The 24,653-nt window shown below is 45.3% G+C and overlaps 2 protein-coding genes across 2 annotated transcripts in view; both read right to left on the bottom strand.

The window, feature by feature from the left end:
• Positions 1-5,596: 5,596 nt before the first annotated feature.
• LOC144728845 (uncharacterized) overlaps positions 5,597-24,653 on the bottom strand; it is a 109,063-nt gene continuing 90,006 nt past the window's right edge. Inside the window, exons 2-4 of the mRNA XM_078608532.1 lie at positions 9,314-9,382; positions 6,598-6,726; positions 5,597-6,315 (exon numbers count right to left, since the gene is read on the bottom strand). Of these exons, the coding sequence (XP_078464658.1) occupies positions 6,193-6,315; positions 6,598-6,726; positions 9,314-9,370 (309 nt within the window). The 5' untranslated portion in view covers positions 9,371-9,382 and the 3' untranslated portion in view covers positions 5,597-6,192. The remainder of the gene's footprint in view (positions 6,316-6,597; positions 6,727-9,313; positions 9,383-24,653) is intronic.
• Positions 12,151-17,590, bottom strand: LOC144728842 (uncharacterized). Its single transcript, XM_078608529.1, has 2 exons — positions 16,085-17,590; positions 12,151-14,134 (listed from the first exon to the last, which is right to left on the bottom strand). Exon 1 carries the CDS (start codon positions 17,048-17,050, stop codon positions 16,307-16,309), a length of 744 nt encoding a protein of 247 aa, XP_078464655.1. The 5' UTR covers positions 17,051-17,590; the 3' UTR covers positions 12,151-14,134; positions 16,085-16,306.

Below are 24,653 nucleotides of genomic sequence, written 5' to 3'. Positions count from 1 at the left end.
CCCTTATTAATTATATATATCATAAGTTGACTGCAGAGCCACTTAAGTCATGGTTTGTGAACTATTCAAAGTAATAATTTGCCATTGTTGTGCTTTTTTGACTCGACAGAAATCCCTGTATATGGTGGAAGCTTTTGATGAATTCATGAAGATCGAGAAACTTACAGAATATAGATGTGGAAAGTGAATGCCATCTTCCTTCGCGTACCTTGAAGCGTTATTTTATATTCCCATTTCCAGTGTGTGATTGAACACGCATCTCTGTCGTAAACTAACATGTGTGATGTCGCAGCCACGAAGCCGTTCTGCGGGCGCCCCACCTACGACTCCACCACCGCCAAGCGACGGGGACGCGGCTTCCCCCTCACCAACCCCTCGCACAAACACACACACACCGACCCCCATGTAGAGCCTCGCGGGGAAGCCACCTGGTCCACAGGTTTTCACCCAGGAACCCCCTCGTAGGGGGAACATCCTCCATGGTTTTCCCTGGGACCAGAGAATTGACTAAGGCTTTCCCCAGGCTGAATTACCCTGCGGCGCTGGGAATTAACGTGGAAATGCACGATCACGACGAGGCTACGCAGCCACCGCAGATACAAACATACCCCGCACACATGGATCGGTGGGCAGGTAGGTAGTGAGGGGGGGGGGCGGAGCCACGAACGACGGGGAAAACGGGGTCATTCCTCTAATTGGTCGGGCAGTTAGCGGCGGGCTCAGATGCGGACGTCGCTGAGGTCAGCGGTCCGAGTGGGGCTGGGGTGCAGGTGAGCGCTCTGATTGGCGGGCGGATCGGGCTCTTTGATGTAGGTAAGGATAAAGGGACGATGGAAAGGGGCAGGAGGGTCTCTTGCTTCTCAAGTCAGCTATCGGGGCGGTTGTCTCTTCAGTCCAGCTATTCGAACGTCCGTGTGACGAGTCGAAGTGCTGTGAGGACGGGCACACTGGAGCGTCGAACCGTAAGAGAGAGAGTTGGTATTTAGCTTAATCGCCAAAGGGGTTTAAGTCCTAACAGGCTAAGGTTCAGACCATCGGGAGATAGTTTAATCCTGCCTTGCCGATTCCGACTGATTCCGTGAGAGTGGCTCAGTCATGCCGATAATAAATCGTTAGTAACTGATCAGTCTCGGGTGAATTCTGCGAGCGTGTGGGAAGAGCGTGGTGCTGTGTGTGTGCGCTCGTACGTGTACGGTCGGCGCTTCACGGGTGCACACTAGTAATTGATCACAACCTCGGGTGAACTCTGCGAGTGTGTGTGGAAAACGCATGGTGCTGTGTGTGTGTGCGCTCGTAACGTGGGTGGTCGGTGCTTCCACGGGTGTACGCTTCGTCTTGCTGCTGCGAACCCCCGCACTGCGTGCGGACTAACACCCCTCGCGAACACCTGACCCACAGCCCTTTAAACCACCCGTAACAAAAACCCCCAATCGGCGACGCGGGCGCGAGCAACGTCATTTGCCCTCCAACACCTGACCCCCCCGTTCAGCGCGTGTGATTGGTGCGCGGGTTTGTGTGAGGGGAGGCGTCGCGTTTGATTGGCGGAGAGGCAACAGGGTGCTTTCAGGCGGCCGTGAGCCAGTGCCGAGCCAGTGCCAAGCCATGCCCCACAAGCAGGACTCGCGGACTCGCGGGGGTTTGACCCAGGGAGGAGAGCCGGCGGGCGGCAGCCCTTCTCCCGCGAGCGAGGAGCGCAGCAGCAGCAGCAACTGCTCTCACACGAGTCAGGGATCGGGAGACGGCGGACCCCCTACGGCCGGCGCCCAGCAGAGGGAGGCCTCGGGGGCCAGCGGCCTCAACACATGCTATTGTCGGGCGAACAGGTGCTCACACGTGGGGAAATCCACAAAGAGAGTGAGCCTGCACGTGGTGCCCAATGTGCTTATCATTACCATTGAGCGAATCGATTAGTGGTGTGAAAAATCGACAAGGTGAATTTTACTTGCTACACAGAATGCTTCTATTCAAATTTGATTGCATTCACCATATTTGTCATTTGGACATTGGCTGTACACCGGTGCAATATAACACATCGGTCCTCGTAAAACAGTCTAACATCTAAAACTTGAGCTGACATCCATCTTCCAACTGCTTCTATATTGAGAAATTATTTTGACGCACCCCGCAAGATGTTCCGACTGGGTTTGCGAATCGTGGGAAAATAAATTATAGTAACAAATTTTATTTGATTTTTTGTTCTAAGCACTGGTGTCCCACCAATACGTTCATTTGCTCCCCCCTTCTGCCCCTGCTTAGCCAGCACCCTATTTTCCTCTCTTTTAACGCTTGGCTCACCACTGTCTCCTCCCTCATCCCTCGTAGGAGTTCCTCTTCCCAGAACAACTCAACATGCGGCTGGTCATGTCCAATCAGGTTGTGCACGAGCCGGAACATTATTCGCTCTTCTCGGTCATTGTGCACCACAGGACCACCACCAATAGCGGTCACTACTTCTCGTACAACAAGGTGGCGTGCTGCATAACTGCGTGGAAACGCCAACTCGCGGTTGCCCCTACCAATGCAAACAAGTTTTCTGAGCGGCGATGGGAGAGAGGTTCTCCCTCGCGTTAAAAATGCCAAAAAGAATTAAAAAGCACAATTACTGCTGCACAACCACATCCTGAACAATGTTATGTCCTTTTCTCCCCCCCTACCCCAATATGTGCAGTTACTACTATAGTCAGTAGATACTACTACAGTCAGTAGATACTACTACAGTTAGTATATACTGCTGTAGTCAGTATATACGACTATAGTCAGTGGATACTACTGTAGTGCCAGATACTACTATAGTCACTAGATACTATAGTCCGTAGATACTACTAGTCAGTAGGTACGACAATAGTCAGATACAACTACAGTCAGCAGATACTACTATAGAGTCAGCAGATACTACTAGTAAACAGATACTACTATAGTCAGTGGATACTACTATAGTCAGTAAATACGACTGTAGAGCCAGATACTAATGTAGTGACATAAGAAGGGAGGGGCTGCTGGGGGCTCTGGGTTCCCAGGGGGTCCAGACGCTTAAGCCTCTGGGCGCCAGGCGTTGTGTTCCCAGGCGCTTAAGCCTTTTGGCGCCGCCAACGGGGGGGGGGGGGGGGGGCTGTGTGTGCTCTGTGGGATGTCTGGTGGCGCACACGGCCCCACCCCTCGTTGGACTAGGCATAAAAAGGGGAGCTCCCTAGACGATCGGGGCCAGTTGTAACTCAAGACCCAAGACCCACGACCAGCCATCTGAAGACCCTGGGATGTTGTGAGAGCGAGTGGTGGGACTCTGGAACTCCCGACTCTACGACCTTGGGAGGGCGAGTTCCAGAGCGTAGCCAGAGTAGAGTATCTAGGCTGTGTACCTAGGCTGTGTACCTAGGCTGTAACAGAGTATCAGGACTGTTGGAGTGTTGTGTTGTAATAAAGAAGTTACCTCTACAAGTGTCTCCGGAACCCGTTACACTAGTATAGTCAGTAGTTTCTACTATAGTCAGTAGATACTACTACTACTGTCAGTAGATACTACTATAGAGTCAGTAGATATTACTATAGTTAGTAGATACTATAGTCAGTAGATACTACTAGAGTCGGTAGATACTACTTTAGTCAGTATATACTATAGTCATTAGATACTATAGAATCACTAGATGCTACTTTAGAGTCCGTGGGTAATCCTATAAAGTTACTAGATACCAGAGGTGGGACAAAGTCATTGTTATGCAAGTCCAAGTCGAGTCGCAAGTCATCAAATTCATGACTCGAGTCTGACTCGAGTCCAAGTCACATGACTCGAGTCCACATCTCATAGGTGGGACAAAGTCATTGTTATGCAAGTCCAAGTCGAGTCGCAAGTCATCAAATTCATGACTCGAGTCTGACTCGAGTCCAAGTCACATGACTCGAGTCCACACCTCTGCTAGATACTACTATTTTATGTAGGGTGTGTAGGATTAAATGCCTACAAAATAAAAATTGGGTGAGGGGGGGGGGTAAAAAGATTTTTGGAGGGGGGGGGTCAACAATTTTGGAAACCTTTTAGATCAACTATTTACCCCCACTTTCGGTAACTTTTTGATTCAGCACTTCTGAAAGGCTCTTATAATTTTAACGGACAAATGGACAAACGGAACGTTGGCCTTTCACAAAAGCTTAGTATTTGTGTATGTATATGTTGTGTTTTTTAACAGAAGACAAATATATAAATTATACACATGAAGCAAATATTTGAACGAGTATATCTTGGGCAACTGGACAAAAACATCCGTGTAGAAATGTGAATTGCAGCCAGGTGAGCTGAATACGCTTCAAGAATTAATTTAACACTTTACTGAGGATTACAAAATACACCAATTAGTGCCAGTGGGCATCCATTGAGGCCTTCACATGTTTGTTATGCTGGTGCCCCAGACGACGCATTGCCAATCAGACAGGTATCATTGCAATTTTTCCAGTTAATATAAATTAGTAAAGCTACCAAAACTTCTTTATTTGGTCAGGACAATCAATTGTTTTACAAAGTCTGTCTCAATGTCTCCACATATGTGACGATTGGCATAATGGCCCTGGTGTTAACGTTCTGGCCACATACTCAACGTATTATATCATCAAAAGAAAGAGCTGCCGCAGTAGTTGTTGGAGCTACCCGAGTAGTATGGCTCCCCAAGTATTGGGCGGGGTTACCAGAGTATTGGCCGTGGCAACCTGTGTATTGTTCGGGGCTACTGGAGTAGTAGTGGATAGAGCTACCATAGTTGGCTGGGTTGGAAGAGTAGGTGATGCTTATGAGAAAACTGTTAATGAATAACCGCACGTGTAAACCAGTCACATGGTTAATGGCGACTCGGGAGAAATGCTGTTTGTAACATACGTGCTGTTGCATTTTACAGAGTGACGGTGCTGTTCTTCACAAGATTGCTATTAACCACAATAAATGTGTCTGCCCTCGATTTGGAGCACCTGCCCATGTCCTTCATTTCGAGTGTGCAACATATTTCAAAGCAAATTCTTAAATGTTGTTTGTATTATTAATGTACATATAAAGTCACAATTCAATGGCAATATCATATTATCAGAGTATGTGTTTTGTTTGCATTCTGACCACAAGCATTGTGGTTAATGCAAACATGATTCCTTGTAAAAGGTTTTAGTTTGGTGTTTTAGCATCTTAACACCTGTTTTGTTGCCAGAAAAAAGGGGAAAACCCTATTATCATATTTTGGTACTGGCAAAGGAGGTCCCATTATGTAAATGCTCACCCCAGCTCTCATTACTCTGATAGTGCATTGTCTTTGGGATGTACACCTTTTGGCGTCCTCTGGTCTAACACCGTTTGAGACGAGACTCAAAAGAAGCTGTCGCTGGTGTGGACCAATCAGTTTGAAGGACAATGCATATATTATCAGAGTATGTGTTTTGTTTGCATTCTGACCACAAGCATTGTGGTTAATGCAGACATGATTCCTTGTAAAAGGTTTAAGTTTGGTGTTTTAACATCTTAACACCTGTTTTGTTGCCAGAAAAAAGGGGAAAAACCTATTATCTTATCAATGACAATACATACGTGTTCATTATTGAAATGTGATAATCCACGTGATACAATCCATTGCATGGCATAAAACTACAATTTATTTATTGTAATATGGTTGTGACTTTGCTTATAACTTAAGAACCAAACATAGCAAAAGGATGAGCAATGCACAAAAAAATGTCCCTTTTAGAAATGCAACATTTTACGAGGGTGTGATTTGTCCTGGAGAATGTGCAAAAATTAAATTGCCTCAGTAGTTGCGATTTTTTGCTAGATATTAGCCCATTTCCTTCTCTGATTGCGCATATCCAGGCTGTTCTCTTGATATTACCATCTCACCCATGTGACACCACCCAGGGGGAGATTACCATCGCTCTATCTCTCCCATGTGCACGTGTTGGCCCCCCACACTTGTTGCACTCCAGTACACGGTGTTGTTGCCCACTCCAATATGACGCATAGAAATACGAGTGTATTTAGCTGCCTAATAGATAAAACATATTTAAAATGTTATGAAAAAGGCTGCATGGCTGAGTCAACAATTTAACGATCGCCAAGAATTGCGTTTTTGGGCAAAGTTAGCAAAAAATGTTGATCCTTCAAGGTATCCAACAAGGAGTTCATTCTAAAGATGTCCACCAAACAGGTGTTTACCTAGTCACACTTCAGTCCTACATCGCATCCACCCGAGCAGCAAATATCTGAACGTGGAGCAGAACGGCCTGGTCGATGGCAGTTTTCGTGGCTCCTGGGTTGTCCCGGATGAAATTTACGATGCCCTGCAGGCACTCAGCCTAGGGAGAGGAATACAATGGGGTTACAGGCATGGGATGAAGGGATGAGTACAAATGAGAGACAAGGGGAAGCGGAATGGACAAGATCAATCTGGTGTTAAGTTGCTGGGCTGCGATCATCCCATCAGGTTAGATAATAAGGCCATCAATCAGGAAGTATTTCAGGAATTACAATCAAAATCAACTTAACTATTATGCACGCTTAAATTACAGGCATGCAAAGTGGACCACGAAAAAGTGTGCTCCGTATAGGTGACTGTCCCGGTATGCATGGACAAGCACCTTGTATTTGTCGATGTCAGCCTTGCCTGTCACGCGGTTGTACAGCTCGTACGCGACCCTGCCGGCTGTGATTGCTTGGTATGCTTCACTTGTGGTCTCCTTGCCGGACAACCAGCTCAGCAGCCCCATCTGCTCTCAGGTGTTGGATAGTGGTGGTAGATTTGAAGGAGAGTCAAAAGTTATTGGAGATGTTGGGCAGCTCAGAGGACAAAGCACGGAGTTGGTATCGCCGAGATTCTGGGTTAGATTTCACATAGCTTTGATTAAACTGGATTCTCAAGTGAAGAGGGTTTATGGTTTCAGCCCTGCTACCAATGATTGCACAAACAAGCATCACATTACATTTGGTTCTGCACTTAATTTGGTTGAATTCCAACTTCATCAAAGGGAATACAAATGTTGGTTTGACCATCATAGGACAGGTTACTCTCAGGAGTGGGAAAATGCTGCCCCTGAATGTGTGGCCTAAAGGTCACTTGAAAGAATTTCAGAGGTTGCTCTGTTATATCTGCTTCTGTGAGCCATTCTCTAAAACAAATGGTTGCAATGCTTTGAGATAACAATCAGTCCCTCCAGAAAAACGCGATTATGCGATCGCATGATTCCATGCAAAATCAGCCAAAGTCCGCATATTTATGCGGGGGGCGCGTTTTTTCAAATACGCCGCACTTTCGCCGCATAAATTGCAGATTTCCGCGCGCAAAATATGCGGGCTTGCATGATTTCATAATCCCCGCATTTTCGTTGCAAAAAGTCACATATATCTTAGCAGAAAGTTGACAAATGTTGCGTTTACTTCACACAAGCGCAGCCATTTCCCCTGTTGCCATGGGAACGTTATGAAGTGACGTCACTCATTACGCGACATCATTAAAAAGCTGCAAACCCCGCGATGCCAATGAAACCATGATGAAGCCCGCAAATCTTTCTCATTTGCCAGTGGAGCATTTGAGAGGGAGGAGATGGTGGAGGGGGAGGAGATGGACACTGAGGGAGAGGGGATGGAGGATGAGGATGGTGAATGATTGGCCAGTGTTAGAGGCTACGTAGTTAGTTTTATTCAGGAGTTTATGCAACTTTACAGTTGTAAGATTGCACTTTTTTGTTAGTAGTATGTAAATTTACATTACTGTAAGACTGTACTGTTACTGTATTGCTTACGTTACTGTGCACTGAAAACACTTATTTTAACAGAAGATGTCTGTTTTGTATAGCTACCTCTGTAAAACAGGAAGCACACATTTTATTTTTTAATATTTTATTTATTCATTTTTACAGAAGTTGTAGCATATTCATTTTGTAAAGCTACAGAACTTGTTCGACTCAATGTTTTGTAAGTTTGAGCCATCTGTTTGTTAAGGTCTGAAATAAAACAAGATGAGAACTTAAATATTCCCAGCACTTTCTGTGATGTAGTATGCTTGCTTATCATAGGAAGTAATAAGAAATGACTCTTTACATTAAAGTAGTAGCCTAGTGAATAGGGTGTTGGGGGAATCACTTTTTTTTCTCTTTTTCATCAAACCGCAGTTTTTGCAAGTTCCCGCAATTTTTGCAAGTTCCCGCAATTTAATCGCATAAAATTTCATAAATATCCCGCATATTCCATCGCATTTTTTAAGAAAACGTGCCGCATAATCAACGATTTTTGCCCGCAACAATCACCAAAAAACTCCGCGTTTTTCTGGAGGGACTGAACAATGTATTAATCTTATAACGTGACATCATTAGCACAATTGGGATAAAAATGGGGGAAAAGACCAATAATATGAATAAAAGTAATGTTAATGAGGACAAAGTCAGTCCTCTTAAGCAAATCATTGGCATGTAATAATTATTAATTCATTAAATTTAATAAATTAATGAGTGTAATAATCAATTATATCTACGATTCATGAAAATAATATGCCGTTACATTAGGCTAAGGGAGTGAACAAATTATACATAAGTAGATTGAGGGCTGTAAATCTATATTTTTACAATGAAATATGTACTCGACTATTGTGTTCCTGAAAGCCATCTTAAATATAAACATCATAGCTTATATGTGTAATGTTATTGTAAATGTGTGTATATACCAGGAGTGGGGAACCTATAGCCCGTGGGCCAAATCACAACCACGACTTCACATCACACAATCCATGAACCCATGAGGCCTTATCACGTCAAAGCGGCCCGCACATGTTATATATCCATTACTTCAAGTATCAGAGCTGCACTATTCTTGCGTATGGCAATGTTGAGGAGCTAAATGCCAACAGAGGTCTGCTACCCACGGGAGCACTTCAGGAGAAAGCTCGTGTAGTTTTGCTATCCCTCCTCCATTGAAGCTGCCAAAATAGCAGTGGTTTACTTTATGGCCCATAGTTTGTGTATCATGGCCACGACCGCACGCACTCCTGTGATTTTAATTTCCATTCATGAAAGAGATGTGCTCATTGGCCAGTTGATACAGTATTCTGATGTGGTTGATGGTTACCCGAGTATCTTCGTGTCAAAGCTAGGTGTGCAAATGTATGTGTTTATTCTGATCGTCTGCGATGTTCCACACTGTTTACCGGCGTTCTTGGCATGTAAGGGTTCTCTTGAAGTAACATGTGACTGTTAACGTGCAGATTGCTCGTGAAAAGACTTCAAATTCCTATTCTGCCCTCATTAAGGCAAAGATTCCACACTGATGGTGTACAGAACCAACCCAATGGCAGTGCATCAGTACCTGCTGGAGGAGCTCAGCGTTGGACAGACCCCAGGAGGCATCGAAAACCTTGTCCATTCTTCCACAGTTCTACCAGACCCACGCAGTACGTACTTTGGTTGAGTACAGATGCATCGTTTCATCGAATAATATCATACAAAGGCTCACAATACATGCAGCGAATAGAGTAAACATGAAAATGTTCAATGTATGTGAAATCTAAATAGGGAAACCATATCCAACATTACTTCGGCTAATGGAGTAAGCAAGGGTACAAATGGAGACGTAACAAAAGCAAGCAACAATAGAAACGAGATGGAAAAAACGAAACAAAGACTATTATGAATGAATTTATCGGATCACCGTGGTGGTTAGGTAAATCATTACGCTCTCAGTACATAGTGCTGGTGACGACATTCGACTAAGTCAACTCCAAATGTTTTGCACAGTTTAGTCCGCAGCCCAAGGTGTCATGCCACAGGTTAAGTTTGAACTCGACAGAAAAATGTTAAATTGTACACGGCCGAGTTCACAGCTGTACAGTAGCCATACACAAGCAATTCTACAATGTATGATTTCTCAGTTGCAGTCATTTGGTATAGCCCTGTGAGCCATTCGGCTCTTGAATCGGGTGCAACCTCAACAAACAAAAACACATCTTAAAGTGCAAACAGAAAATCCAAGAAAAGACAGCAAAATATTGCAGAAAAAGCACCGTACACCAACACTGTGTGCAAAAATCCCAGTGGGTGAGGTGGGTTTCTTATATTTTCCATCCAATATAAATATTCCGATTGTGATCATGAAGCCAATCGCCGACACAGGACCTCACTGGCACGACGGCCATTCACCGATACGGCCTCTCCCTCATCCAGCACAGGTACCTCGCTGAATACGATAACAGCGAGATAAATAGCCTTTGATAGCCCCCGATAGCTGCACCTCCTACATCTCCTCGTTGACAGCAAAGCACAGATGCACACCTTCGTCAATGGTGCAGCGACAATCGTCAATCGTCTTCCCCTTTCGCGGCAGGCAGCTGAGGCCACAGCAGAGCGGACGAGGCAGTCGAGGCTTGGTTGGAGGGTGGATCGATCCAAAGAGATCGATGACTGAAGAATCGATTCCCGATGGCGCCCACGGCAAGGTGTGCGTAATCGATTCCAGTTGAATTATCAAATGGAGTCGATTTCAAATATGGAAAAGTTAATTTCGATTTAAAGCTTTCGTGACTGCAGGGATTCATCTTCTTGGTTCTTTCGGTAAAGTCACGTAGAAGGGAAGTAATAAAATAATAAAAATAAAAGATAATAAAACAATTCTCACGACTTTTCGGCAACAACGCAAGCAGCCGTCTTCAGGTGAAGAATGAGACACTGCCAAGCTAGGAGCTTATATATAAGCTGAGTTGGAGGTGGAAGAAGAGAGCCTTAACAAAAGAATGTGCATATCAAGAGGAATTTAGCATATTCATGGGAAATGCGTAGGAGGTGGGCGGGGGGGTTTCAAAGTCATATTATGCCCATGCATTATGCAGGATCAGCAGCACCAAAGGGAGGGGGGGGTAGCATTATCAAAGGGAGGGCATGTTAATAGTATGTAGAAGCAATGAAACATGTGAATGGGAAAACGGTGGCAGGAGATCCGCAGCGGAGCAAATATTGCATTCCCTGTGGAGAACACAAGATACACAGTTAATGCCAGTGAGTGGACTGCGGTCTGAAAGTCACCATAAACGTGAACAACAATCAGTTAAGATCCGAAGTGGTTTATTACGTCCTTCCAATGATTGCTGAGCCAGAATCCATCTTCTCGGTTGAAATTGTCTCTGTGTTTGTATATGTGGATCGCCTCATGAACGAATCTCTCATGGTAGCCAGATGGCTTGCAGAGAACCTCTATCTTGGAGAAGTCAATGTCATGTGAACCCATTGAATTGTAACAGTGATCTGCCACGGCTGAGGTGTTTGTCCTACCGTGTTTCAGGTCAGCTTTATGTTCACGGATGTGGTCCGAGACATGTCGTTTGGTTTCTCCAATGTAACTGCTACCACAGAGGCAACTTAGTTTGTAGACGCCAGGGTACTGTATGTCTGGAACCACGTTCCAAGTACTGTACGCGATTATTGTTGTTGTATTTATTACTGATTAATTTAATTGGCAGTCGTTATACATTCCCCTTGTTCGTTATCGATTTAGGTATTAAATGTCACTTGTTACGAATCCTAGGCCCCGTCGAATGCATATAACTGTGCGTTGAACTTACTACATACCTTATCAGTGCCTATCTTATTACAGACCAATTAAGATATTATTGGTCCTTTGTAGGATGAACGTTGAGATTTATAAGGGAACGGGATGACCAATGAGATCTGAATTGGTTGGCACAGATAAGGGGTTGATAGTTATGTGAACTTGCCCCACGTGGCTGTCCGTTAACAGCCCCCCACTCCACACCCACGAGCTGTAGGAGCGGTGGGGGGGGGGCTCTGTCCACTCAGTGGCGCTGACAAGGCTCACACCACTCAGCAGTCAGCACCGCAAGTGTCGAGGAGTCCCATCCTCGCAGCTCCCCAGTGCCGGATTATCCCAGTAGCAACACATTCCTGCGGAGGGAGCTGGTAGGAACGTTGGGTTGCTCGGTCAATGGCCTGCAGGGTCAACGGCGGCGTGGTGCATTCCGCAAATATGCCCGACTGTGAGGGTGGGCACAAGCCGGCGTGAGTAGGTTAAACGTTGAGTTTTATAAGGGCACCACGGGGTGACCAGCCCCTCCCCACCCAGCCCCACCCCTCCCACCCAGCACCACCCAGCCCCTCCCCACCCAGCCCCTCCCTCCCCACCCAGCCCCTCCCTGCACGACGGACACAATAATCCCCTGTGGGCTGGTGTAACCTGGCGGTTCCTACCAGTAAAAGTAGCTACACGTGCTACCCGCACTTTCAAGGGCCCCGCGCTAAATGCTTTCAAGCTATCAATTCCGGTTCTGTGATTCTGCACTTGCTCTATTACTATAGTACTATACTGCCTTCAACTTTTATGAATGACTGGGTGTTTGTTAGCGATTTGTCGTATTATCTGGCTGTATAGCTAATGAATACATAGAATTACTTTACTAAGCGAGTTAAAATTGTGTTTTATTTCATTTAGGACCCCTTTATAATGCTACAGGCCCTGCACTAGCTTAATCCGGCACTGCACCTCCCCCCTATTATAAAGCCCCACAACTTCTTAAGGACCTTTGCATGCCTCCGATGTCCAGCATACTTCGTGACACGTGCTTGCCAGTCAGCAGGTGTCGGTGGTTGTCGAATAGTATCCGACCTAAGTAAAAAAAAATTCTGCTGCAGCATTGTGGGAAAACCCACAACTGCTCTACATATCAACTGGAGTCCCCGCAGTAGTGCGATCCGTTTTTTGCCCTGAAAGGTTGGAAATGTGGCCACCGTTATAATTCGTGGCAGAATAGCAGCATGACAACTGCTTTCCACTTTCACCCTTGTTATGGCTCATAGGCAGACGCACAACAATATGGACACGTTGCTCGACTGCCATGAAGTGGGTCAAGTGATACGAACCGAGAGCCATCTTCACCAACTGTGGTCTCTCTTGAGGCGGAAGTAGCACGACAAAGGATTGAAATACAAGCAGGGCTTCATTTCTAGCTCATTTAAGATCGCTGGTACACCGAATTGGTATGCGACTTTACAGCCACAGCCATAGAGATCTACTGGATGTGATGTGCCGGTTGGACAAATATTTAACGGGTCGCTGACCAGAAGACATCCGGCTGAAATTAAGCCCTGCATGAATGGCACTGGAGTCGACTGTCATGTTATAAACTAACCAAGGATAAGAGTGGCCACTCGTGTGTGAAATTGTCGTCAGCGCTGCCGTACTTAAACCAGATGCTGCAGATGCCGTTCACGAAAATAAAATAAAAAATACTAGTTTGAAACTTCATTCGATTGTAGGCCCCAAATCTGCAGTCCTACGTTGTACTGTACATATATTGTACCCAGGTGTGCTTTTAATTGAGCACATGAACGTACATGACATAAGACGCTTTCCGATTTTGTACAGATCGTCATTACATTTACAGAATAAACTTACATAAAAAAAACTCACGTATTATTGTATACCTACTATGGCCGTCTGCTCATGTGGCATTTATAAGGTCTACCTTGCAGTAATGTAATTAAATTTCTACCATGTATATCAATGCCACCTGTGACAATCACCCAGAATGTACCCGATCTCGGAAGCCAAGCAGACTTGAGCAGGATAGTGATAAATAGGTGGTCATGCCAGCTTGTTAAAAACTTTGGGGCTACATGCAGCAAGATCCACACTTCTGCACTTTTATGATTCCCACGTTTGGTCCCTGCCTTCAAACCACACTGATCAGAATGGTGAAGTATGGTCAGATAATCATACCAGTATGCAGAGGCCCTCGTACTAATCGATTATTGAATGCAACTGTTGAGGGTGCCGATGATTTCCTAGAGCGGTGTTTTTCATTGCAATTCCCGTGGGCCACTGGTGGCCCCTGATGGCCTTTAGTGTGGCCTCTAACGTGCAGCCCCCGACAGTACACAAATGAGAATTTTTCATCGTGCTGTCAAATCCCAATGGTTTCAAATACGTGGGGACCATCACACTAATGATGTGTTATCAGTGAACGTAGCCCCCCCCCCCCTCTGGAAATTAGAGAAAAACACTGGCCTAGAGCATGAAGATTGGGTCTGGGACGTGACCACCTTCCTCCACCAACTCGTGTTCCACGGCGGCCTCGATCTGCATGCACACCCACTGCGTCCACGGATCATCCACGGGCGCTCCCTGCGGGAAGGTCATTCCACTTTGTAATATTATACAGTAATTACCGGTGGTCGATATTCATTAAGGAGTTACAGCCAAAGAAGAGGAACATGCCAAAAGAGAACTTGCATCGCGCAAATGGAGCGATTACATCGGCTCGTGCGCACGTGGCGAGATGCGTTGTGACATTTAACATCGCTCGCGGTCCTGTAACGGCTTGGGGAGGGGCCCTTCATTCAGTCGTAAATAGATCATGGCTGCTGATGGAGACTCGTCTTGCCAATTATTTGTCCAAGAAAGCATCACCGAGTTTATTCAGGAGGTTGCTGCATCTAGTTGTTTGACCTATCCCATTCAAACGTGTTTTGGCTTCATGTGGACGAAAACCCAGATATCTGGGAGAAAGCTCACCACACAAAACCAGGTGGTGGCAACTCAAAACCTTGACACAGATGGGATCTTAATCCGAATGTTGTACTGCCATCACTGAGCGAAGTCAACCCTTGCAGCCGCAACACCCCTCATTAAGATGTTCAGCAGTGTGTATGAAGCCACAGCCTGCTGATGAGACAGGCGACCCGAAACCCCATACACAGCTTACCCGCATATACCAATGCTCCTGCGTGAATAGCATTCGTCCAAAAAGGCAAATAGGCTGATGGACTCACGTGTGTTTTTACTTGTATGGTCGAGACGCAAGTTTGAATTTTATCAGTAAGGTTCGCCTCCATTAGGCAGTGGCTTTCGACCGCATTTGTGTCACAAGGACCATGAGAAACCCCACCCAAGCGGGAGGATAAATAAGGGACTCAAAAAGCTCCGCGATTCAAATCCATTTGATAAACGCTGCCCTCTCCTGGTAGCTCACCTGAAGTGGCATAACTTTTAAAACGTAAAAATACATCACATTTAATGGCCACGATGACGAATCATGCTAATTACGCAGGAAAGTCACATTCAGTCTCGAGATTACTTATCAGGAGGGTTCTGGTGCGTTGGGACGTTTTGCAAATCGCATTAAGTTTGGCTTCACGTGAAAGGAATACTGGGAGAAAACAACGCGTAACACGAGGGTAACGTGTGGGGTTTGTATCTGCACAGGCATCTCCTTGCATCCTCGGGAGTAGAGTCGATTTGGGACTGGACAAATCTGCGTGATCCACAAACCCCTTTTCCCTCAATAAAAAATCAAACCGTATGATCAAGCGTGTGTGTGTGTGCCATGATGATAATCGGCGGCGATTCCGCGTCCGCTCGACGTTGCAGAGGATTTACGTTTCGATTCCAGCGGACGCCCCGATAATGATACCTCTGGAGTATCAACTACAATAGGTTAAAATGCATTTTTCAATACGCAGTCTGCTTCACAGTCCGCATCCAAGATCCCCCGTGGCGTTATTCGCAAGCGTGAAGCCATTGTGCGTGCCGACGTTATTCTCCAAATGTGTTACTTTAAAAAGATACCCGCGATTGAAATCATATGGCAATCATCACCCCCACAGACTGCAAAAACGTGGTAGGACCCGCCTGAAAAAGAATTGATTATTGGGTAAACAAGCGTTATGGCAAAACATAATTTCGAGGATGAGTATGATTAACTGTTAGGGATGACCAATTGATGGCGAGGTTCAATCGTCAATGCAGCTGATGAAGAATACGAGTCCGATCTCATCAGATCAGGTAGCTAAGCAGGTTTCAATCAGGATAGGGCTTGTACGGACGACCACTACTACGCACAAACAGGTGTTATTTGCTGCTGCGCGGCTGCGTAAAAAGTCGTTCTGTACTTCAATGCATCCACGTACATGCTGCCCGCCTTTTACCCCGCACCGACCAGTGTGGTGAAGTATGGTCAAACAACCCCCACGCCCCGCGCGGCGCATAGAAGCGCTCATCCAACAGTTTATTGATGACCGATTGACGTTAGTCGTGTGTGGCGTATCGATCAAAATATTTGATTCATTTTCTCACCGCTCCCACCGATTTCTTGCGCCGTCTCCTCGCGGCGCCTCGGGGTGTCCGCGGAGGAGAGCTCCAATAAACTTCTGCTCCCTCCCGGTTCCTCGCTGCCTGCCGGGCCGACCAACTCGGCGGCGAGAGCTCTTGGGTCACGGGCCCGCGGGCACGGCCTTTGAAATCCCCACGGGAGTCCCACGTCCCGTGCCCGAGATCCGCCGTCGCCTTCGTCTCCTCCTACATCCCCGATGGTCGCGTTGCGCTGCTGCGCGAGGCGATGGTGGAGCCGTGCCCGGAGGTGAACTCGGCCGCGGGTGCTTTGGAGAAGGCTCGAGGTGGCGCGTCGGCGGGTGGCGAGCTGCGCGTTTCGACGGAAGAGACGCTGAAGTCGTCGTTGAAAAAAATGTCAGGGTCATTGTTGACGTTGCCGTTGTCGCACTCGCCGGAATGAACGCTATGATTTCCACCACCATCGTCACCACCTTCACCATTGCGATTTCTTTCAAACTCTGCAACATTTCTGTTTTTGTCAGCAAAATCAATGTCGTCACCATCACCACCGTCAACATCATTACCACGAACATTGACACCGTCTTCTTCATCACCACCGCCACTTCTGCCATCATCATCATCACCACCGTCACCATCAACAACATCGCATTTTCCTTGGAACTTGAACGGCGGCACGACACGTCTCCCGAATCCGTCTTCTTCCAAGGGGGCCTCCTTGGCTCGTTCCAAAGGCGGAGGAGACTGCAGCGAGCCTCCACGAGCCAAACGGACACCTCCCTTCACCACGGGAGCCCCTTTCAAGGCGCCTGTTGTGTGCCCGTCTGCTCGAGTTGCAACGCTGTGGTCCGCCGTCAAATCCCCGTGCTCCAGGATTTCAACCACGGGCGACAGAGGCTTTGGAGAGCCCACCCAGAATCGGCCCGCCCTGGGAGACGCGTCGGAGCGAGAGTTCTCCAAACACCTGGCCATTGCGTCGTTGTTGTTGTTGCTCGCGGAAAGTAATTTAAAAGTTCGTGAATTAAATCACTAAACGACAAGCCTCTTTTTCACGGACTTAAGTCAATGCTTGTGAATCCAAATGTAATGTGATACGCATGAACGGTTATTAAGCTATACTACTGAAGTATGGGGCATATAACAGTCTGTGCTAATAAGTAAGAAAATAAATAATCTTTATCTTGTTTTTGAATCCCGAAACATTTTTGATCGGAGATTGAATTGGGTCAGCCTGAAGCACTGCATTAATTTAAACACCGCGCAAAATACTTGAAAAAATACATTGAGCCACGACATTCTCTTCCCGATAATGTGTGGCACTGAAGCCGACGTGAAACAGGCAAAGCCCTCAACCTCTGTAGATTTTATGAACATTCAAGATTTTACCGTCTCAGATTCTCAAACCCCGCCCATTGATCTTCTCCAGTCAAAATGGGACGTAATTGGTAACGTCGCACTTGAATTCACATTGATATCACTGCACATGAAGCAAGTGTTGTGACTCGTATCTGCAACAACTGGACAAAAATCAAGGCAGGTGAGCTCATTAAACTTCAACGAGTAATTAAATACGTTATTGAAGATTAGAAAATATACTAATTAGAGCAAAGTGGACAAGCACTGATGTCACCACGTGCCTGTTATCCCAGAGCTTGAGCAGGTGTGTTGCCAATCAGACAGCGTTGATTGATGATCGTGTCACAAGTGCAGAAGAATTTAAATTGTCTTTAAACGGGGAGTAAATTAATAAAAGTGGAATTTTGGAAAACCTGTAATCGAACGTAAGGTGTCTTCCATGCCAGGAAGGAATTCTTGCTCGAGTGGATTCTGGTGTTTAATGGAAAGTGAAGCCTAACGCATACAGTGGGCTGTGTGATGTTACACTTCTAATGCAGCATGCAATAGCTCTGTTAATTAACACCAAGGAAAGCTATTTGAGCAACAAATGCAGTTAGTTGTGTGTCGTCGGCGTAGTCGGGAGTCTGTGACGTCACGTGACACTCGTAGTAAGGTGTCATTGTAACGTCACTGCAGTTTGGCTTGTGACGTCACATCCTGCTGGTGATGCGTGGAGTGATTTCTCACAGTTGCTCTTCGGATACCTTGGAAAGCAGACGTGTCTTCACTTGCTCTCTGGCGTTCGCAAGATAACATTTTAGGAAAAGTTTAGGTGCTCTGGCACATTGGTGACATGGCCACCATGAAGAGAGGTGTAAAGAAATTTTTCAGAAAGTTTTTCAAAAGAATATGCTGCTGCTGTTGCCGAAGCAGTTCTGATGATGAGGACAACTCTGCTGGGACCTCACTGGGCAGTCCTCTTCCGAGTCTGGTGGGCAGTCGTCGCAGCTCCAGTGAGAGCGTTTTTCAGAGCTGCAATTCCAATTTAACGTCAACGAGTGAGGAGGCATCAATCGATGAACACAAGGGAAATGATCTGACTAAGGTAAGGACAGTAAGATCTGCAGAGAGGGAGATAAATCACAGCGGGTAACTGGGCACATCTAACAGAGTCTGTGCTAATAACTTTTTTTTTGGAGAGCGAAACATCAGTTCAGAGGTTGATTTGGTTTACCTATATATGGACAGGGTAAGCCTGAAGCACTACATTAATTTAAAACAGGCTCACGTTGTGGAAAGTGATAATCTTCCCACAGAGTGTGACCCGAAAGCCGACATAAAGCAGGCTCACGTTGTTGAAAGTGATCATCTTCCCACAGAGTGTGACCCGAAAGCCGACATAAAGCAGGCTCACGTTGTTGAAAGTGATCATATTCCCACAGAGTGTGACACTAAAGCCGACATAAAGCAGGCTCGCGTTGCAGTCGAAACGTCGTGAGAATTTTTATTGTTTTATATTTTTATTATTTTATTATTTCTCTTCTACGTGACTTTACCGAAAGAACCAAGAATATGAATCCCTGAAGTCACGAAAGCTTTAAATCAAAATTCAGGCTCACGTTGTTGAAAGCTTCAACAACAGTTTGAGTCAGGAAGCTGCAACACCAGTTTAAAGTCATGATGTATGTTACACTTCTTTCGCACCGTACCTAGGCCAACGTGCTGATCGGAGATGCGGGGAAGGACGGTGAGGAGATATCATCTGATGAAAGCAATGCAGATCATCTCACTAAGGTAAAGGCTGTAGGAGCAGCAAAGAGGGAGGATAGATCACAGCAGGTGATTTGGCACATCGAACAGAGTCTGTGCTAATAACTAGAAACATCCAATAACAAGTATTTTCGTTTTTTTGGAGAACTAAACATTCCAGTTAGGAGGTAGATTTGTCTCACCTATATATGGACAGGGTAAAGCCTGAAGCACGACATTCATTTAACTCGCACTCACTACCCACAAAACTACGTTGAGTAAACGAGTGTGACCCTAAAGCCGACATAAAGCAGGCTCACGTTGTTGAAAGTTTCAACAACAGTTTGAGTCAGAAAAGTGAGGAGACATCATCATCTGATGGACAGAAGGCACATTTGTTAAATAAGATTTTAAAAAGGCAGCCCTCTTTCGAATCTTTTGAAAGCTGCAACACCAGCTTAAAGTCATGATGTATGTTGAACTTCTTTCGCACCGTGCCTAGGCAAACATGCTGCTCGGAGGTGCGTGGAAGGTTGGTGAGGATTCATCATCTGATGAAAGCAATTCAGATGATATGACTCAGGTAAGGGAGGCTGTAGGAGCAGCAAAGAGGGAGGATATATAACAGCAGGTGATTTGGCAAAATGTAATTATGAATGCTTTCGCGACCATAATCATCCATGATACCGTTTTTCCCTTATTTTTTCCTCTTTTTTATTTTGAGTTAAATGGCATAAATATATAAATGTGCGTTAAACCCGCCACCACCCGACAGCCAATTAGTAAGGGTTGTTACGTAAACAGAACATGCCAATTAGTCACTAGTACAGCACACCGGTGCGTTGGAGAGCCAAGCCACAACATTTACAATCTGAGTACAGTATCACGTTTGTGGTGACAACACAAGAGCACACAAGTGTTGTCACCACATCTACGCCTCTATTTAACGAACAAAACAGGTGGACTTCTCCACAGATCTGACTGTCGCCTTATGAAGCTCGTTGTAATTACTGGCGAAACGTCGTACTCAGATTGTAAATGTTGTGGCTTTGCTCTCCAACACACCGGTGTGCTGCACTAGTAACGAATTGGCCACGTTCTGTTTTCATGACAAACCTTACTCGTTGTCAGTGTTGGGTGGTGGCTGGTTTAACGACACATTAATATATTTACGCGAACTAACAAGAAAAAAAACCTGTATTATAGATCAGTATTGATAAAATGTAGGTAAAAATGTATTTAAGTTTACGTTGCAACACTTGCAAAGAAGACCAGTCGACACGTAAAGGTGCAGCCTTGAAATTGTCTGCTCATACGATTGTTCGCGGTTGGGTTTGCACGAGAGGAAACTCTCACCTATCTACGCCCACCAAACACCTTGGAAAATGTGGGAACACCCACACCTGACCCCACAACACACATGGCTTGTCCATCGACTAACTGTGGTCTCCCCATTTTTACTGCTGGGTGAATAAAGGTGGGAAGGATGTATTTCTACTGACATGCCAGGAAATTGAAGCACCAAATTCCGTATGACAACACCAGATTGCTAACCGTTACATGAATAGTACATTAAGCCATTTGAGTAAAAAAAAATCATTATTTCCAATTTCACGCACTGCAAGGATGGGGAGGGTGTATGAAGGGATGTATTCCTGTATGGGTATTTGTGTTCATATGGGTCTGTATTTGCGCTCGAGTGATATCACGTGCATCTTTTTAACGTAACATCTTCAGAATATCACAATGTGAATTTAGACATGTAGTATGTTTTTTCCAACTTCTTTGGACACAAGGATAGATCCTAGGAATCTAAAAACAAAGCAGAGTCTCCATTATTAGATTGGCTTGCCATGTTGTTTCATATTTAGCAACATTGTTCGAAATACGAATCTGCACTTAGCAGTTTGAGTAATGCTGCAGTGTAGTGGCGATGCGTATGCATGACTTAAGGCTGCTTTTACCGTTACCGTAGGAGGAGAAGAAGGCCACGAGTGTTCAATGGACAGAAGGGGACACTGTCTCCAGCATCGTCGTCAAGGATGAGGCATCCACATCGACCCCAGTGGTGTCAGCAGCAAATGACAAGCGGCTGAGGATCCAATACAGCACCGTTCCATCCGCCGTGTTTTGCGTCAGCAAGGCTGGGCTGAACAAACCTAACGCGAGAGGTAAGTGTGTGCCAGCGTGACCCTGTCCCTCTGATTAGTATGGTTGGCTACGCACGGTGTGAAAGAAGTTCAACGTGCACACATACGTACACTTTGATAGCTCGTCACGCTGCTGTGGCTGTCTCGCCATTGCTGTCAATGTAAAACTTACAGGCTGAAGATGCTCTTCAGGCAATTCTGATCACTAGTGCTGAACACTTCAAAGACATTAACACATCTACATCTCGCCAGCTGGTGAAGAGGATTGTTTCTACCTAACAGCACCACAAAAAAATATGCCAGCACGCGTACAGGCTAAGACACGCAATTTTCAAACCATTCCCCTCAGATGTGCTGTGAGTGTCAAGTATGTGTTTCCATCTTTTAATGTGTGGAGACGAGGACAGCATTCCATCTTCAGAATTCATCACATCTGCGACAGACACCTCGGTTCTCAAGTGGCAGGAGGATCTACGTGAGGGTGCTGGGCTTAAGAACCTCGGAAATACGTGTTTCGTGAATGCCAGCCTGCAGGGCCTCACATACACGGCGCCGCTGGCAAACTTTTTGCTTTACGGCGATCACTCATGGACCTGTGAGTTCTCCCAGATATTTTACATTCGAGACGAGCTACAATCGAGTTTTGTGTAGATTACCTGACTGTGCGCAGCTGGGCTATGTGTGCGATTGGTTTGCATTGCCACTGTGTGCCACCCCTGCCCCACTTCACAGGCAAACAAACTGAGTTTTGCATGATGTGTCTGTTGGAGAAACACGTCTTCAACACCTTCATGAATCGGGGCACGGCCATCAATCCCATCGAGATAGTTCGCAATTTCAAATGTAAGTTCCAGCACAATTCCCAAGTGTCTTTGACGTTGAAACTTCAGTCATCTCAAGATCCCCTGAAAGGGCAGTTTGAATCAGTTTTTGTATACAATATCGAATAGAAAATTACTAGTTTTGGTCAGCACTGAGATTACAACTCCAATGCATCGGATGTTCTTCCGGTCTAGCATTCCTCTGTTGATGCTCGTTCTAAACACTGCCAGCCACACCCAGTTCTGTGATTAACCCACAAATCTGTCAACATGCTCTTCCTTTTCTTGCAAGTCAGACTTTGAGTAGAATTGCCATCAGCTTAGGATGACGTGTTTTTACGTGAAAAGGTTTACGTGAAAATATCTGTTAAAGTCCTATGCACCAGATTCCACAATATTTCTCAAGAATCTGGAGCCGGTTTAGTTGTTGAGGGAATTCATAAGCTATATACTAACTGTGCCAGCCACTGTGTGACCACATCATGTGTGACCTCTGTCCATTTTCACACAGACATCGGCGAGGACCTGTGTTTTGGCAGGCAGGAGGATGCACATGTGTTTCTGGGTTACGTGATAGATGCTCTGCACCAATCCTGCCTCTTCAACCAAAGGCAGTAAGTAATGCATGCCCCAGTAAACTCCATAAATATTTGCACAATACCAGCACATGGATGCCTGGATTGTTCAGAAAAAATATTTGTCCGTAGGACAACCAGGCTACAGTCTACATGTTAGACTGCTAGTACACTCACCAAGGTTAAGAACCAGGCTACAGTCTACATTATAGACTGCCAGTACACTCACTCCGATTAAGAACCATGCAGGCTGCTGTCTACATTAGTGTGTTTTTGTATTTTTATTATTATTTTTATTTGATATTTTATTATTCATATTTGTATTCACTTTATTTTAATGAAAATGTTTTCTATCTACGTTACTTTACCGAAAGAACCAAAGAATATGATTTCCTGCAGTCACGAAAGTTTTAAGTCAAAATTTAGGACAACTACTGTTGACTGCCCTACAACGGGGTACCCAGTACATTTACCTCAGAGGGATGATGAGTAAACTCCCAATCATCATGATTTGAACTGGTAACTTTCCGTTTGTGAGATGCTCACATTATCGCTCAGCCAACTGGATGAATTCTTTATGTTATTTGGAGACTGTGACTTACACTTTTACCGTTAAATTCTTTTTATTTTACCAGGTGAGGCCCACTGAGCTAGATAGCTCTTTTTCAGGAGCGACATGGCCATACATGATAGCTCAACGAAGTGACTTATCACGTGGAATTTTTATAAACCAAATACTCTAAATGCATGTTTTTTTAATGTGGAGGGAAAAATCGGTGGGCTCGTATACAAAAAATCTACGCGACCACAGGGAGTGAATGCAAACTGCAAATTTACAGGCGTCAGGATTGGGATCAAACCCATGACCTGTATACCAGGCGAGGTAGTTACGATATTGTCACTGCAGCGTGTTAATACTAGGAGCGAAAAATATGTAACTCTTCCGAGTGTTCATCTGGTAAAGACATTGCCTCTGTAGTTACCACGTGGTGTCATTGCGTGTTCTTTTCAGGCTCGGTATTAACATGGAGACCCCTACATTGATCCACCAGATCTTCAGGGGGTACCTGAAATCGAGAGGTAGGTACTGTGCTCCTTTCGACACATCCACCCTTTAAGGAGTGATTTCAACCAATGTCACAATCCATACTGGGCTATGCAAGCTCTCGCATGCAACCTTATATTCTCTGTTAAACAACGAGCACATGTGTAGATGTAAAAACACGTACACAAGGACATAAGCATACATGCACAAAATATGCATTAACATTGAATACAAATTAGTTTATGTCATCATACACGTGTAGACAATATAGATGTGGTCCTCAGGGTAAAAGAGGCGGAGCCATTTTCATTCCGCCATTTTGGACAGTGAGGGCGGAGCCATCGTGCGGGTGGCAGTGAGCGGTGTTTTGTAGTTGCCGTTAATTCATCGTTATGGAAAAGTTGTATTATTACCAGACAATCCTGAGTGTGATCATCATTGACTACACAAGTTAGTAAGATGCCGAATATGGAAATAGATTTCACGTGTTTATTATGTATGCCACTTTAAAAAGTGTTCATCAGGAAATTTTTTTAAATGTAATTACTCATTAGGCCCCATGGTGTACAGTACGGTCTCCAACTCGTATCCACCCTATGTTACTGGCCTCTGTTTCTGTGCTATGAATAAGGATCAATCCTGAAAACGTCACCAATTGCATATGTTTCCTTGTAAGGCAGTGCTATTGACGAATGTGTTGATTACCTGTGATTTGTGCTAGGGCACCACTGCCAACAGTATCAACAATACGTTCATAATCAACGTTTTTTGTGTTTAAAACCGTTACAGTTTTCACCAAAATATGTTTTTATTTAACAATTATAGATGCATCTGGGTTGGTGGTATCTGAAGACGTTCATGATATTAGCCAGTTAACATGTGAATACTTTTGATGAG

The sequence above is a fragment of the Lampetra planeri genome, chromosome 30 (assembly GCF_965212315.1).
Source record: "Lampetra planeri chromosome 30, kcLamPlan1.2.h2, whole genome shotgun sequence".
Lineage (NCBI taxonomy): Eukaryota > Metazoa > Chordata > Hyperoartia > Petromyzontiformes > Petromyzontidae > Lampetra > Lampetra planeri.
This window is presented reverse-complemented; position numbering and strand designations above follow the sequence as displayed.